Genomic DNA, 14,846 nt, shown 5'->3' on the forward strand with positions numbered 1-14,846 from the left:
AAAACCCTGTATGCTCAGCACAGAGGCGTACAGCCGTGTTCTTATTCTCCAGTTTGCACACCCCATGCACAAAGCTTTTTGACTGTGGCAACAGGGCAGTGTTTAGGTGTGTTTGGGTGGCTGTTCCGCCAACATGGTTCCAGGTGGAGCATAGGTGCTTTATAATCTCTCTCCAATTGTCCTCATGACAGAATGAAGTCCTGGCACAAGGTACAAGTATGTGGTGACACGAAGTCGCTTGGTTAATCATCTACTATTCCTGTCTTACATCAGCCTGAGTTACAGCATGAGCTGAGAGTTTGATGGAGAGGAGGGTTTGAGACAGAGATGGACAGACACGGGTAAGGGCAGATATTTTTTAAAGAGGACGTTAGGTCCTCTTGGACATGCGTGCCAAATGGGTTGTGTTGGCTTGTGCTTGTGCTTGCATGTTCTGTATTTTGAGGTGGAGGGAGCAGGATCATCATGGCCCCTGGAGTACACCACGGCTCTACTCATCCCCTCCCCACAAGCAGCTGCACCGCCACATCATTAGGAACAATATCCTCAACTCTCTTTCTCAATCAGAACATTTCATGTCATGCAATGAGACATTTTGGCAGCTGCCACCTTGACCCTGTGCCTCTCCTCCTTAGGGTGTGATGGCGTAAGTCTCTGTCAAACCTATGAAAAGGCTGACACAGACACTCTGTACATCAGACATTCATTCACTGTGTTCTGGTGAAGGATTCCAAGTATTATTTAATTCGTTGTAATGGTCACTGCTTTTTGTTTCCGCTCTGTTCAAGGCTCTTGACATTGAACACAAAAGATCAATTTTTGTGCTTTTATGGGATGATTGTCGACATTTTTTACAAGAGGACATTGAAATGTATTTGTTGGAGAATGACAGCAATTTCCTGAAAAATGAATAGAATAAAACTCCAGAATAAACAGCCCCCCGTAGTGTAAATTGTGATTATTTAGTTGCCAACATGTTACTTTTCAGTGTCTTTAATCGTTTAATTTGGAGCCATTATTTGAATATTGACCTTTTACATAAACCTGAATAGTTTAATAGCCTGTACAGAACTGAATTGCAGCAAGTTCTGCAATTAACCTTAAAAAAAACGTATCCAGATCTAACTACATCAGCCGGAACAACAGATGTATATGAACGATTTCAATAATAACCACATTTAAATACTGAGCATTAAAGACTGGACATAGGCAGACTACTGTTTGCTGCGTTGAAATGTAGAATAGAAAACATTAAACACACATACACAATCACAGCAAATGGCAACTAGATATAGTAAAGGTGAAAGAACTACAGCTGTAACACATTGCCTGTAGGTGGCACAAGTGTCAAAATTGCAGATGCTATTATTTAGCATCACAAAGAGACGATGCTTGTTGACAATGTTGATTCTTGTGAACCAAAACTGAATCTTCTTGAGCTTGAGCACTAGAGTTCCTCAAAAACCTCCTACCTGGATTTCAGCCGCTGACCAATATTTACTGTAGATATTCTTGTGGCATAAAAAATGCTGCTCAGTCAGTTTTTTTTTTTTTTGGTTTGTTTTGGGTTTTTTTGTTTTTTTTTCAGGGACAAAGAAACACTGTGTCCAGCATATGTACAGGGGCACTCAAAGTTGCTCGCCTAGAAGCTGGACATGTCCTTGCACAACAATCCTGCTGTCAGTCAAGCCGCCCCATTACGTTGGGCATGACATTTAAAGTTGGGTGAAGAAGGCGGACAAAGTGCCCTTACCTCCTCCGTACTAGCCCTGCAGTAGAGCCCCTGTGTAGCGTTTGCAGATGAGTGTGTTTGTGTGTGTTGTGACTTTGGCCAGACTTGGTCTGGCATAAGGACAGCTGTCACATCTCCAACCTGTCACATGCGACACAGAGGAGATGCCAGAGGCCGGGGCATCAGGAGACACAAGAACGGACACAAGGAAAAGTGTCCGCACTTTTGTGTGTGTATGTGCGTGTTCATGCACACATATGTCTGAAAGAGTAAGGAGGATGGGAGACGCGGGGTGGTGGCCACGTGAAAGGGTTTGACTCGGAGGCACTCGCTAACCTTGATGTCCGAACACACGCACGCGTGCACACTCTTCACCCTCTTTCTTAAATCCAGTCCTTGAGCTGTTGAGTCACGTTCTCGGGGGGCATGTAGTAAATACTGCCTCAGTGTCCAACTACCACCCCTGCAGGATACCCTCCCTGTCTTGCAGTCGTCTGACCCGGGCCATTTCCGTGCTCATTACTTACCAATGAAGAAGTCCTCTTCATTAAGGTCCCATCTATGGCCTGTGGAGCAAAGGCTTCTTTTTTTTATGTTTATTCTCTACTAACTCTTTACATAAGCAAGCAGCACTTGCCCTCAAGTGTATTTGGTTAAAAGGGCTGAAGATGTGTGCATGTGTGCACAGAAACATTAATGGCCATTTGGGGGCTTTTATTTCATTATAGAGAGAAAAGTCCCTCTGTTTCAATTTAAGTAATGGTTTCAAGGCAGGCAGGTTAAAAGGTCAACTTTTGTTCTCATTAGGATATATTTTCACAAGCTTCCTGTGTAGATCTGCAAAATTATGAGGGAGATTTCAGATGCCTGCAAATTACCACCACGCTGCAAGGACACCCCTTGGCATACTGTGTATTCCACAATCAAAACCAGCTGTCAAGTAAATCATTTGTATTTGCCCTTCTGCACTTTAATTTACTTTATACGTCCCACTTAAGACGCATGCAAACTTTGCATCACAAAATTTGAGCAGTGCAAAAGCTTCAGACACAAACTTCTTTGTTTTGCTCTCAGTAGTCACGAAAAAACTACATATTAAAAACGTATTTTAAAAAGCAAGCTATACTTTCTCTGTGCCTCAGGGATTGAGGGTTTGAGCACTTGAAGCCGCAGTTCGTGGGGCTTTAGCGGTCACGAAAGGAGGATTATTAAAAAATGTATTTGTTGATTTGTTTACCTTGACTGAATATTTGACAACCACAGACAATTGGCCTTCATTTAGTGTCTCTGGAAATCACACAGATGCATTTTCCTTTGCAGCAACTGAACAGCGCTGAGGTCACAAGTGACTTAAATCCAGTTTGCATGCGTTGACGCGAGCCATGCTAGTCTGTAACAAGCACAGCGGTGGTCACCAGCCGGTCCAAATATATAAGCGTTGATAGAAGCATTAGTCTGCAGCCTGCATACATATTATAGCAACTGAACACGTCCGTGGGCTGCACACATGATTAATTATGAACATTTTCATATTTTGTCAGGGGGAAATCAAAGCACAGCAGGAAATCAAACACACCCTCTCGAAACCAGCCTAGAAGACAAATCTGTAAATGTGACACATCAACAAATTTTAAAAAAAAGCCGTAGAAGCTCTCAGGCAACAGGTCAAATGGTAGATTCATTGGACTCATGCCTTGCTGTTTCATGTGGCAGCATGTTGGAGAGCTTATTGTCTACACAAAGTTACAACAGCAGTGTTGCACACTGATACTGTTAATGTTACTGTGGTAAATGCAGTGCGTTTTGTCTAGCTGCTTCACAATAAAAGTCTCATTGTCATTTACCCCTGCAAAGCTTTTAATGTAAAACAAGAGCAGCAGTGATGGCTGTGATTTAGCAGCAGCTTTAACTGTTTGAGATGCAGTCCAGATGTGGCTCTGTGAGATCTCTCTGATTGGTGAACACTAAAAAAAAAAAAAGACCTATCACCTGAAATGAATTCTATGAATTCTGCGAAAACAAGTTGATTGCGCTCGACAGGTTGGTGACCCAGAAACCATTCTTTCTTTCAGGCTCTTGTCCAATAAAATATTTAACTCTTTTGTTACTCGCTGTTTAGTCAAAGTCACTGTTTTCTATAACTATACATTTTTTACATAATAATTATAATTTTTTAATTTTTTTTAAAATAATAATTTAGGTGTGTAAGTGTGTGTTTCACATACTGAATTACTGGTATGGTCTTCTCAGTTTTATATGAAGTTTGGGTTTGTGTAAAGTTTGATGCACACTTGTACTTAACTAAACCAGACAAAAAAAAAAAAACAACTATTTTTATCTGCGCAGCTTCAGCTCCCTCGCACAGCACGTTAATTTAGAATGGCAATAGCTAAAAGTTAAAGGGTCTGCCTTTAGTTTTTGTTTGTTTGTTTCACTGATGCAATATGACTTGTGACAGCTCTTCGCTGTCTTCTGGGACAAAATGAGTCTGAATCATTCCACAAAAAAAAGGCTGTCCATTCAACAGCACCCTTGGTCTGACCGAATCACGGGATGGTCCACTGCAGCCCATACGGAGCTGCCCTGTGTTCTTCTTCTGGCCCTCTCACCTTTCTGTTGGTTTTCACTCATCTGTTTACCCTGTCCGGGTCCAAAGGACGCATCCATTAAATCAACTTTGAGGATGAGAACGGGACTTGACAGCTACAAACTGGAGCAAAACAATCTTTTCACAGAGAAACCCCATGCCCACCCCAGACCCGCATCGCCATGCCTGTTCGCGTCTGTCCCATATCGTCAGCGGCAGAAGCCGCAAGCGCTGCTGTGAGACACAGAGCAGTTCCTGTTTACCAATGCACACTATATTGATGTGAGCTGATTCCATCAGGCAACACTTTTGGATGCCACACACCCTGCCGTCTTTCACTGCCGCCCTTCAACCGCCGATGTCCTTACCCCCCTAATGTATCTTGCCACGACATGGCAAATTGCGTGAGAGTTTTGTGGGGCTGCAGTCATTATTGTGACCAATCATATCTGCATGTGCTGCACTATAAATGCACTGTAGACAGAATAACTGCTCATTAATGACACTTATATTTGCATTCTATGTTACCTACTAAATACCTGCTGACTGTGGTCCGGACGTTTGTCTTACACCCGGGGGCTGCAACTAACTCATATTTTTATTCATTTCATTCCTTTGATTTATTTATTAGTTTTTTTTTTTTCTTTAATTAAACATAGTGGTGAAAAATCATTAGATTACATGCAGAGAAAATTAATTCAGCTCCACTTGGAGAGGAAATGTTCAGTGAAGGAATTTCATTTTCCGCCCACTCGGCCGTATTTTTCTCCAACCAATGGTCACTTTGGTTTTGCGACTAACGGACCAAAGCATGTGTAATTAGTTAATAGGCCTGATCACGTTTTAGGCTGTCTTGCTGCAAACTGGTTTCACTTTGCCTCTGTCCATCATGTATGGTGGTTAGATTTCCTCTCACGCTGCCCACACGGTGGGCAGCGATTATAACAAATGGATGAGTTCAAACCATCTGTAAGACATTTGATTAACGCTGCCGAGCCTCTGTCGGGAGAGAGAGAGAGAGAGGCCAGAATGGTACTTGATGTGGAATCACACTAATGACAGTGCCTCGGAAGTGGCCATGCTCTAGGAAAAACATCACAGAATGAGAAATTAGAACCTCGGAGAGACAGACGAGGTTTGCAGCGAGCAGCTCCGGGTGGCCTCTGCATCCATCTCACACACGATTTGATTGGTGCTCCCAGTCATCAGCTCAGCCTCGTGGTGCAGCTGTTGAAGATAATGTGGCATGAAACAAAACAGATGTTTCTTCTGGTGTCGTTCCTCTTCTCCTCTCCATCCCCTCCAATAATTTGGAACTTGTACATTTGTCGTGCATGCATAGTGTGATCCCCAGGGTTGGGTTTCCATCCAATCTGAATCCAGTAATGCACCTGGAACCTTTTCAGATCTCAGTTTAGCTTTCTGTAATTTTGTAAAATTAAAAAATCTATAGCGTAAGTGGGCATTCACCAAGTGGTAACCCAAGTTGTTCTGGATAGATAGAACATTTTTGTTGTAGCTAAATGGCATTTGCTAAATGGCGTTTGCAGATAAACAGTGGTGGCTGTCTGACTTGTCTGAATCAAAGACGTGGACCGAACAAACAGACCAGACCAAACAATGTCACCCAGTTAGCATGGCTAAGATAAAGAGAGACAAGATAAAATATCTAACAAGAGATTTACCAGCTTGGAATGTTATCTAGAACGTAACCATAACAATCCCAGGTATGGGCTATATAAATGACTTTAAGCCCACATCACACAATTGTATTTGGCTTATGTCTTTGTGTTTTTACTGAATTAAATATCCCGTCTATAATTGTCTTTCTCAGGACACAGCTCTGGACCCGGGAGAGGACGTGGCCCTTCTCTCAGTGAGCTTCGAGGACGCTGAGGCCACCCAAGTCTTTCCCAAACTCTACCTTTCCCCCAGCATCGAACAGTAAGTGCATCACATCATTCTGTTTTCCATGTGCCATGATGAAGATGGTGAATTGTGTATGCAGCAGTCCGGGCCAACTGAATCAACTGGATTTATACAAACAGAAACAAAATACTTCGCTCCTTGGTGAATACGTAGCTGATGTTACAGTAACAGTGTGCATCTAAATAAACTTTATTTCAGAGAGGTGCTCCAAAAAGTAGTAAACTTCATCCAGGCTTATGTCCATCACATGCAAATTCTGTGAAGAATGAGAAAACTCTGCGAGTTTGTTGCAGTCGCTCACTCATAAAGACAAGATACCTTGAGAGTCACAGGGAGGGGCTGGGAAGGTCAGTCAAAGGTGGTGTGGGCCCAGTCTGCACTTCTTCTGATTTCGAGGATGCGAGATGTAGTTGACGGATTAGAGTGTGAGTGTGCCGTGAATCTAGCGACATGTTATGTCATTGTGAATAATCCCACATCCCAACGTCTGGACTCATCAGTCGGTTCCTCAAAAACAATAAGGGAAGAACAAAAAAATGAGATGGATGACACACACAGCGTCTGAGCTAGAGATGACTGGATGTCTGCAGACATCTGGGGTGTTAACAGTACAGAGACAGTGTGTGTGTGTGTGTGTGTGTGTGTGTGTGTGTGTGTGTGTGTGTGTGTGCGCGCATGCGCGTGCAGGCTTGTGTGGAATGCTGTGAGTCTGTGGGCACTGTGTGAGTGGGTACTTTACCAAAGTGTGTATTCTTCTGTTCCAATCCATTTTTTTTGTCTTTGCTAGATTTGGTGTGTGTGTGTGTGTGTGTGTGTATGTTGGTGCGCATTTGTCAGTTTACATTTGGGTGTGTATGTGTCTGTGTGTGCAGATGGGTGTGTGTTTGGATGCATGCTCGCTCGCTCGTGGGTTTTTTCTATCCCAAATGTATGTCTGTTTTCATGGGTTTGTGTGCATTCACCAGTATGTGAACAGGCTTTGCTCTCAACACAGTCTTTGTAGGTGTGGATGTAGATAAGTGTGTGTTTGTGTGCATGTGTGTTTGTGTGTGTGTGTGTGTGTGTGAGAGAGAGAGAGAGAGAGAGAGAGAGAGCCAGGTATGGGCCCACTCTGACCTCAGGGCCCCCACGGTCTGGGCTTTCGTGCTCGGAATAATCTCAGGCTGATGTTTATTTACAAGCACACGCCCCGTCGCACCAGGTTAAGAGACCTCTGCTCTCCTCCAACCACCACCACCGCCACCTCTTTCTCTCTCTCTCTTTCATCCTCCTGTCTCACCATGTTCCTTTTTTCATCCTCATCTCCCATGCTCCTCTGTGGCTCCTCTTTTTTTTTTTTTTTGTCCTGCTCTCTAATTGTTTTTCTTTTTACACTCATCAGATCCTTCTTCCTCTCTTTCCTGTACTACATCTGTCCTGTTGTCTCTCACTCACCAACTCAGCCTGTAAAGCAGATACATGCACACGCACAGACGCTCCTCCTCTCCAATATGTTGAAATGAACTACGACAGGACCCTTATCCCCGTGCAGCAACTGCAACTAAATACCCTAATTACAGCACACAAAGCAAAGGTCACCTACCTGCTGCTTGTCCTACATAATCCTCATTTTGTCCGTGCTGTGCATGTGTAAGAGCATATCAAAGCAGTAACGTGAGAGTTACTGCTGCATCTCCTGGAGGTTGTGCTACATCAAGGTTAGCAGAGCAGGATCTCCTTTAGAAGACACAGCTCTGCTAACCTTGATGCAGCACAACCTTCAGGATGTTTATGTTTTCACTATATTACAGCACTGAATACAGAGATACAAGCTGTAGGCTTTAGTTTAATATTCATGTTTTTTTGCTGCGTGGCTCACATGTCATGTGCATTTTCTGTCCTATTAATTGGCTTTGTGTTAATAAGAAATGTGCAGATTTGATGGACATCACTCTGCACAGGAAAGCTGTTGAAATTGCAGAATGCTTCGGGGAGTAGATGCGTGCGTTCGTTGCATATGTCCGCCGGTTTTATGATGGGAGCTGTGCGTATGTGAGAAAGACTGACCTCACTGAGGCTCCGGACCAGGCTGAAGCTGTTGCAGTGGTGTTGGAGGCTCTCCTCCGCTGTCAGCTGAGTGAGGAGAACAGACAGAAGGAGGCTAAAGGCAGCAGAGTGGAGAGCAGGAAGTGGGGATGGAGGGGGCGGTTGCCCGCGGAGTGGCGGGGGGTTAGATAAAGGAGCAGAGGCTATAAAACAAACCCCTCTTCATCTAAACCCTCTAAGAAACGTCTCAAAATGCAGAGGCTTAACAGTGCTGCGATGAGCCAAGCTCTCATTTGCCACCCTTCTTCTCCTGCTTAATGTTGCCTCTTTGTCTTGAGATATTTGCACATATGCATATCAAGGCCGTGTGTGAGTGTACTCCACTACATGCTTTTGTGCACCTTTTTGTCAGCTGTGTGGGTGTGTGTTAATTCATGACCCAAGGCGAGAATGTATGTCTTCTTCACCGTTGTTTGAAGACAAACGATTGCATGTGTGTGCGAGTTCGTGCATCAGCGCGTTTGTGTTGCACTCATTGTGGATGCCACTTAATTTAGCATGCGTATGTGTGTGAGCCAGCCTTTCGCTGTACGTGTGTTTTATGCAGATCTGTTAGCCTGTTAGTTTTCCTCCCTGTCCTTACTGACCCTTGTTAGTCTTTGGTCTTGTGTAGCTGCCCATTATCTCTGCATTGGCTCCAGTGAAGAGGAAAACTCATTTGTTGCAGTGTGCCCGCACATTTCTGTTTGTCCTAGCGAGCATTTGATAGACTGCGACATTCAGGGGGTTCTGCATTAACCCAAGCTACCACAAATGTTTACAATATCATATAATGCCAAGATAAAATTCACATCAAAGTAGTTTTGGAAATTGTTTAAATCAGTTGTGATTTTATGAAGTGGTGGACGTAGCAGTTCTGGACAGCTACAGATATTAGCTCAGCTTTGGTTTTGGCATCTCTGGATTTCAGTGTCAGTACAGACTGTCTTATCAGCTACACCAATTCAGTGTCAAATCTGTATCTTTCTGCCATTTTATCTATTTATCAGTCATCCTATGTTTTTTTTCCCCCATTTTCCTGTTGTCTGTGCAGACATCGTCCATCTGTCCACACATCCATCCCACCGTCCCTCGAACCCTTATCTCCTTTATAGACCCATTAATGATGAACAAACGCAGTCACCACTAAACACGATGACTAACATACTGTTGGCTTTGGAGGCTGCTTCACAATAAAAGCTTCAGTTTGTTTCGCCAGTTGAAAGCTTTTAATCTGGCGCAGCGGCAGGAGGAAATGTTGCGTTTGCGTTAGCAGTACAGCTCTGACACAGAGTAAAGAGAGTGAACAGTAAACATGCGAGGCTGTTAGCAGAGGGATGAAAATTACCCTGTGAATCCCTCATGCATAGGCAAACAATCTGAGTCCGGTGCAGGAACGGCAGACTACGCCACTGCCAGTGAAAACTGCTATATAGAGAGATGTAAATACATTGATTGGCTATGGCTAAAAAAGTGCAGACCAGAAATAGTAGAAAAATGGGATGTGATTTCATTACAGCCTTAAGTTAGTTTTGGACGGTGTTTAAATCGGTCCGAATCATATGAAACGGTGGAGGTAGCAGCTGTGGGCAGCTGCAGACATCATTTCATTTCAGCTTTGGTTTTGGCACCACTGGATTTCAGTGTTGGTACAGGCTGTCACAGCAGCTACATCTATGCAGTGTCAAGATGTTCCACACTTCTCTCTGTCTGCAGTTTCTATATCTGTGTACCTGTCTTTCTGTCACCCTATCATTTTATCAATCGTCCCACTGGCGTGTTCATTGTTCTGTTGTCTGTCCATTCATCCTCCATCCTCCCATTGCTCACTTCCTTATCCTTCACTGCTCACCTGTCTATCTTACTTTCTTTTTTTTTTTTTTCTTTTTTTTTTTAATTCAGTTTCTCCAGTTTTTAACTCTTGTCTTCTCGGTCGTATCTCTCCAGCCCCCCGCCTCCTCCTCCCCTTCCCTCCTGTTTTTCACGTCTGCCGCCTGTCTCTTTTCTCTCCATCTTTCTCCGTTTTTCTATCACTCTCTCTCCTCTGCTGATCCCTCTGGCTGATCCTCAAAGGGAACCGAGAGAGTGAGTGGGACTTAAAAGAGAGAGAAGCGTTGTGCTCTACCCAGCAAGGTCGTCCCTCGCTCAACTGAAACGCAGCGAGGAAAAAAAAAACACACACTCACACACACACACAGCACAAGGGAGAGGAGAGCTTTTCCCTCTCTCTCCTTTCTCTTTCCTCCACCTCTCTACTCTTCTCTCCCATCACTCCTGAGTTGTTTGATATCTCACTTTTACTCTCCTTCAGCAGGGGCTCTGATCTAAAAGCTCTGAACGCAAACTCGTAAGCCCCCTGAGCTACAGTGTTATACCTCTATTTCTATTCCCTCTTCCTCTCTCTTTCTTGCTCTTTCTGTTACTTTTTCTTCCTCCGTCTTCAAACAGACCATCACTGTAATGTTTTCCGCCTTACAGAGCAGCAAGGGGAAAAAAAAATAAAGAAAATGATGTCGAAATATCCCGACAGACACCCACGTTTTTACCAATAATGTACAGTTTACGTAGACTGTTGCATCGGCTCCTCTCTTTGATGGAACTGTATCACTGTATTTGCTTCTTTTTCTGTAGAAATTATTGATCAGGAGAAGTCAAATGGCTGATATTCTTTAAACTTAGCGATTCACCTGCTTAAGATTCAGTGTTCATTTGTTATATAATGTTTTGCAGGCTCCCTAGAAGGAACTATACTGTGAAAGGCATGGTGTCATGCTGTGTAGCTCCTGTGATTTTCCCTCCCGACTCATTTAAACTAGCTAGAGTGTTATATAGATGTAGGGGGCACCCGGTAGCTCCCCTGGCAGAGCGCGCACCACGTATCAAGGCTGAGTCTTCACCCCTTTCTCTCCTCTGCCTTTCCTTTCTCTGCAGTGTCACTGTCAATAAAGCAGAAATGTCAAAAACTATTGATAATGATCATTAAAAAAAAAAAAACGTTTTAAATAGATGTAGACATTTAGAGAATTTAAAAAATGTTAGCTTCGGAGTCATCTGTGGGTAGAATTGGTGGTCAAGCCAAAATGTGTCTTTAACAGCTAGTGTGGTGTGGAGCTCGTGGTATGATCTTACCAAAAATAAGAGATGTGGGGGTTTTCTGGGGATTTTAGTATCCCAGTGAAACAGAATAGTTATGAGAAAGGGCAGCGGAAGGGTCACTTGGATCAAGTGGGAGTCAGTTGGGAGTGTGTTGACTGGGGCCTCTATACAGGCCAGTTAAAGATATGGGATTGGTTTTCAGAAGATGCAGATGAAACGTATCTGTCCCCGTGGAACTTTATAACATCAATCTCTCGCAAAGCATCAAACGGTTTCTGCAGAGCTAACATAGAGGATCCTTCCGTGGCTATAGGCATTGCTTTTAAATCATTTCTCATCATTCTTTGTCTGTTTTCCTTTTTAGTGGTGAGCATTTAGTGCAAAGTGGGTTTTTCGGCAAAGCTGTGGCTGAAAATAAGTCTGAAGAGTGAATCAAAACAGCAGAGCACTGAAAACCAAAACGATGAGCTGAAAGATGCTAAAATGCTTAGCTGAGAAGCAAGGAACTGCAGAGTCAAGTGACAGTTCTCTGTGGGTTTATCGCTACAAGCAGCCCCTTGGATAGAAGTAGTCACGTGAGCCATTGTTGAAATAAAAATGTTGTATACAGCCACTTTGAGGAAGGCTTAGCTATGATACCCACTGGAAAACAAAGTGGAATTTGTTTAAATCAGTTGTAATTTTCAAATGATGTTTTGCATGAACCCAAAAGCCTGCACGTTGCTCTTTAACTGATTTGTGTCTCTTCAGTTACCTGCAGTAGTAATAAAACACTCATTAGCATGGCTTATTTAGGTTTAATCTGTAACAGTGAAAGATTTGAGAAACTAATGAAGTTGTGTCCTTGCAGCTTGCATCCGTTTCAGAGAATTTCAGTGTTTAATTTGCAGCCGTCGCTAAGAAGCACATCTGCTTTTTTTAATTTTATTTCATCCTCGTTGCTTTTGTGTCTCCTTCTCCTGCCGTTTTATAACCAGACTCATCGCTCTTTTCATTTTCACTTTTACTTCTCGTTTACCTGATTGTACTGTGCCCATGAGATGAGTTGGATACATCTCTCCTTCCCCCAGAAAACCTGCTGCATTGCATAAAAGAATCGAGTGGGCACCGTCTCTGCCCCCAAACCAGATTTAGGAGCCCAGAAAAATCAACACAGAGAGACAGTTTTAGGCTGCAGTGCACTAATGTTTGTGTATCTGCATTTGCCTTTAGGTGCCTGCGCACGCGCATATGTGTGTGTGTGCATGTGTGTGTGTGCGTGCTTGCCTGCCTGCCTGCTGATGTGTATGAGTATGTGTGTGTGTGTGTGTGTGTGTGTGCATGTGCCTGTGTGGGTGTACAGTTTGTGTGTGTCCCTTCTCCAGGGTCTGTAGAGGTGTTGTATTGCCTTTGAAAATCTTTGCATTTCGATCAGATATTTTTCAAGGTTTTGTGAACATCTTGTCACAGTCAGAAATTGTCAGTCTAATAAAATAAATTCACCACGAACCCAGCAAACCCACTCGACAGCCTAAGATGTCAGCGCAGACACTTCTCTCGCTCCTCGGCAGCTCAAAGCACTCTGCCACTTCTTCCTCCTCCTTGTCACCTTGAACACTTCTACATTATGTGTCTGTGTGAAGTGAGTTTTGCGATGCTGCTTTGTTATTGGTAACACGCTCTCCTCAATATGTAGGCCGCCTTTAATTCGGCTTGGTCAGAATAGAATATCGTAACTGAAGTCAAAGCATTACTACATCCGACCACGTTTGTTAATGAAGAAGCTGTTGTAAAGGGACCAAAACGTGAAACTAGCATCAATGAAAGTTTCCAAATGATTTAGCAATTTTGTGGCTGTTAATAAAAAAAAAAAAGTGTGATCTATGTATGTCTATATGCAGACTTGTGTACTGATAATAATAAATCTTATTTATGTAGCATTACCTAAAAGCAGACATTATAAAGCAGTGTACAGCAGGGAATCACATGGAAAATATTAAAAGCATAATAAGGAGAGGAAGTAGGTTATCAGATGAATACATTAAAGGAGACACTGAAAAAGAAAGAATGAAAAAAAATCCATTACTGAGCAGTATAGAAAGCATACAAAGAACACATTTTCAGCTCTCTTTTATTGATCTGATTGAGTGCATTTTGTGTGTCTGTGGGTAAGTGTGTGTGTGTGTGAGAGAGAGAGGGGCCTTGCATGTTTAAAATGCTACACAGGCGTAATGGTGAAGTCATGTGTTTTCCTGTGTCAACCCCGTCTCCTAGAAATTACATTTATTTCCAGGTAGTTTGTTTAGTCCATGCTGTGGTTTTCAGCTTTTGTTTTCATGTTTATTTCTTATGTGTAACAAAACAGAAAAAACAAATGCATATTGGACGAAACATAACTGCTGTCCCAGGATATTTTCACTTGCAAAGTTTGACCTGCGGTGAGTGATTGTAAATACAACCCAAAGCATAGATTTATGCTTCGAGTCCATTTTGTTCCACGTCACATGCGTAACTACAGGTGCTCGAGCGCTCTGAACGCATCCTGTGCAGACACACGTGGAGGACTGAAGCTTCTGCTGCTACTGCCGCTCTGCTAATATGGGGGCTGTGTTCACATGGTGTTAGGCTACTAAAATATTGTGGTTACGCTTAGAGAAAGCTTGTAAGTTTGGATCAAATATTGGACAGTAAATCTATTCTGCCTGGTGCTTCAGTTTACTCTTGACTTTTTAAATATTTAACAAAGACCACGATCTTTCCCCCAAAGCTTAACCAAGTGCTCTGAGTGTCTAAACATAACCATAAAACTTGTTGCCATGCTTTGATTACTGTGAGTGGATGTTACATTGCGAGCGTGGACGCTGGAAGAAAAACAAATTAAACACGTTGTCAAGTGAAGTGACTATTTTGCTGACACGCTCATTATCAACATTTTGCATCGCAGCAGATCATTAAATAGATTTTCTCATTATGTTGATTAAAAAAATGTAATTCCCCCTGAACTGCATGTCTCGCTAAATGTTTCTGCCCTTGCAAATTAGTGAAATATAAATGCAGTTTCTCTGTGACATGCGTGTCGTGTGCCACAAGTCATTATTCCACCATACAGGAACTGAAAGCTCTGCAGTTTCTCAGACGCTGTGCAGCTTATGGTGACACACTACGCAGATGGCCTCACCTGTGACCCTCAATTTTAGCTTTTCAAAGACATCATATAAGTGTATTCTGTTTAAAGGGTTAGTAATTCAGTGATTATACAATGGTATTATAGTCAGAACCTGCAGGGGGGGGGGGTGCACGTGGAGCCATGAGCACCCACCCCACCCATAAATACCACCAGTAGCTGATGATGGGTGATGGTGGGTAATAGCAAAGTTTTGCCCTGTTGCCCAGCTTTATCACATAGTAGTGGCAGTGTGTAATGGTTGTGGCTTGAGGCTCTGATTAATCTGGTTTTAT

General features: G+C 43.0%; 1 protein-coding gene across 1 annotated transcript in view; it reads left to right on the forward strand.

Annotated features, from left to right (window-relative positions):
* The window catches only part of babam2 (BRISC and BRCA1 A complex member 2), a 66,175-nt gene that overhangs the window by 38,246 nt on the left and 13,083 nt on the right, over positions 1 to 14,846 (forward strand). Inside the window, exon 7 of the mRNA XM_041061211.1 lies at positions 6,154 to 6,263. Within this exon, the coding sequence (XP_040917145.1) occupies positions 6,154 to 6,263 (110 nt within the window). The remainder of the gene's footprint in view (positions 1 to 6,153; positions 6,264 to 14,846) is intronic.

Source organism: Toxotes jaculatrix, chromosome 17 (assembly GCF_017976425.1).
Source record: "Toxotes jaculatrix isolate fToxJac2 chromosome 17, fToxJac2.pri, whole genome shotgun sequence".
NCBI lineage: Eukaryota > Metazoa > Chordata > Actinopteri > Toxotidae > Toxotes > Toxotes jaculatrix.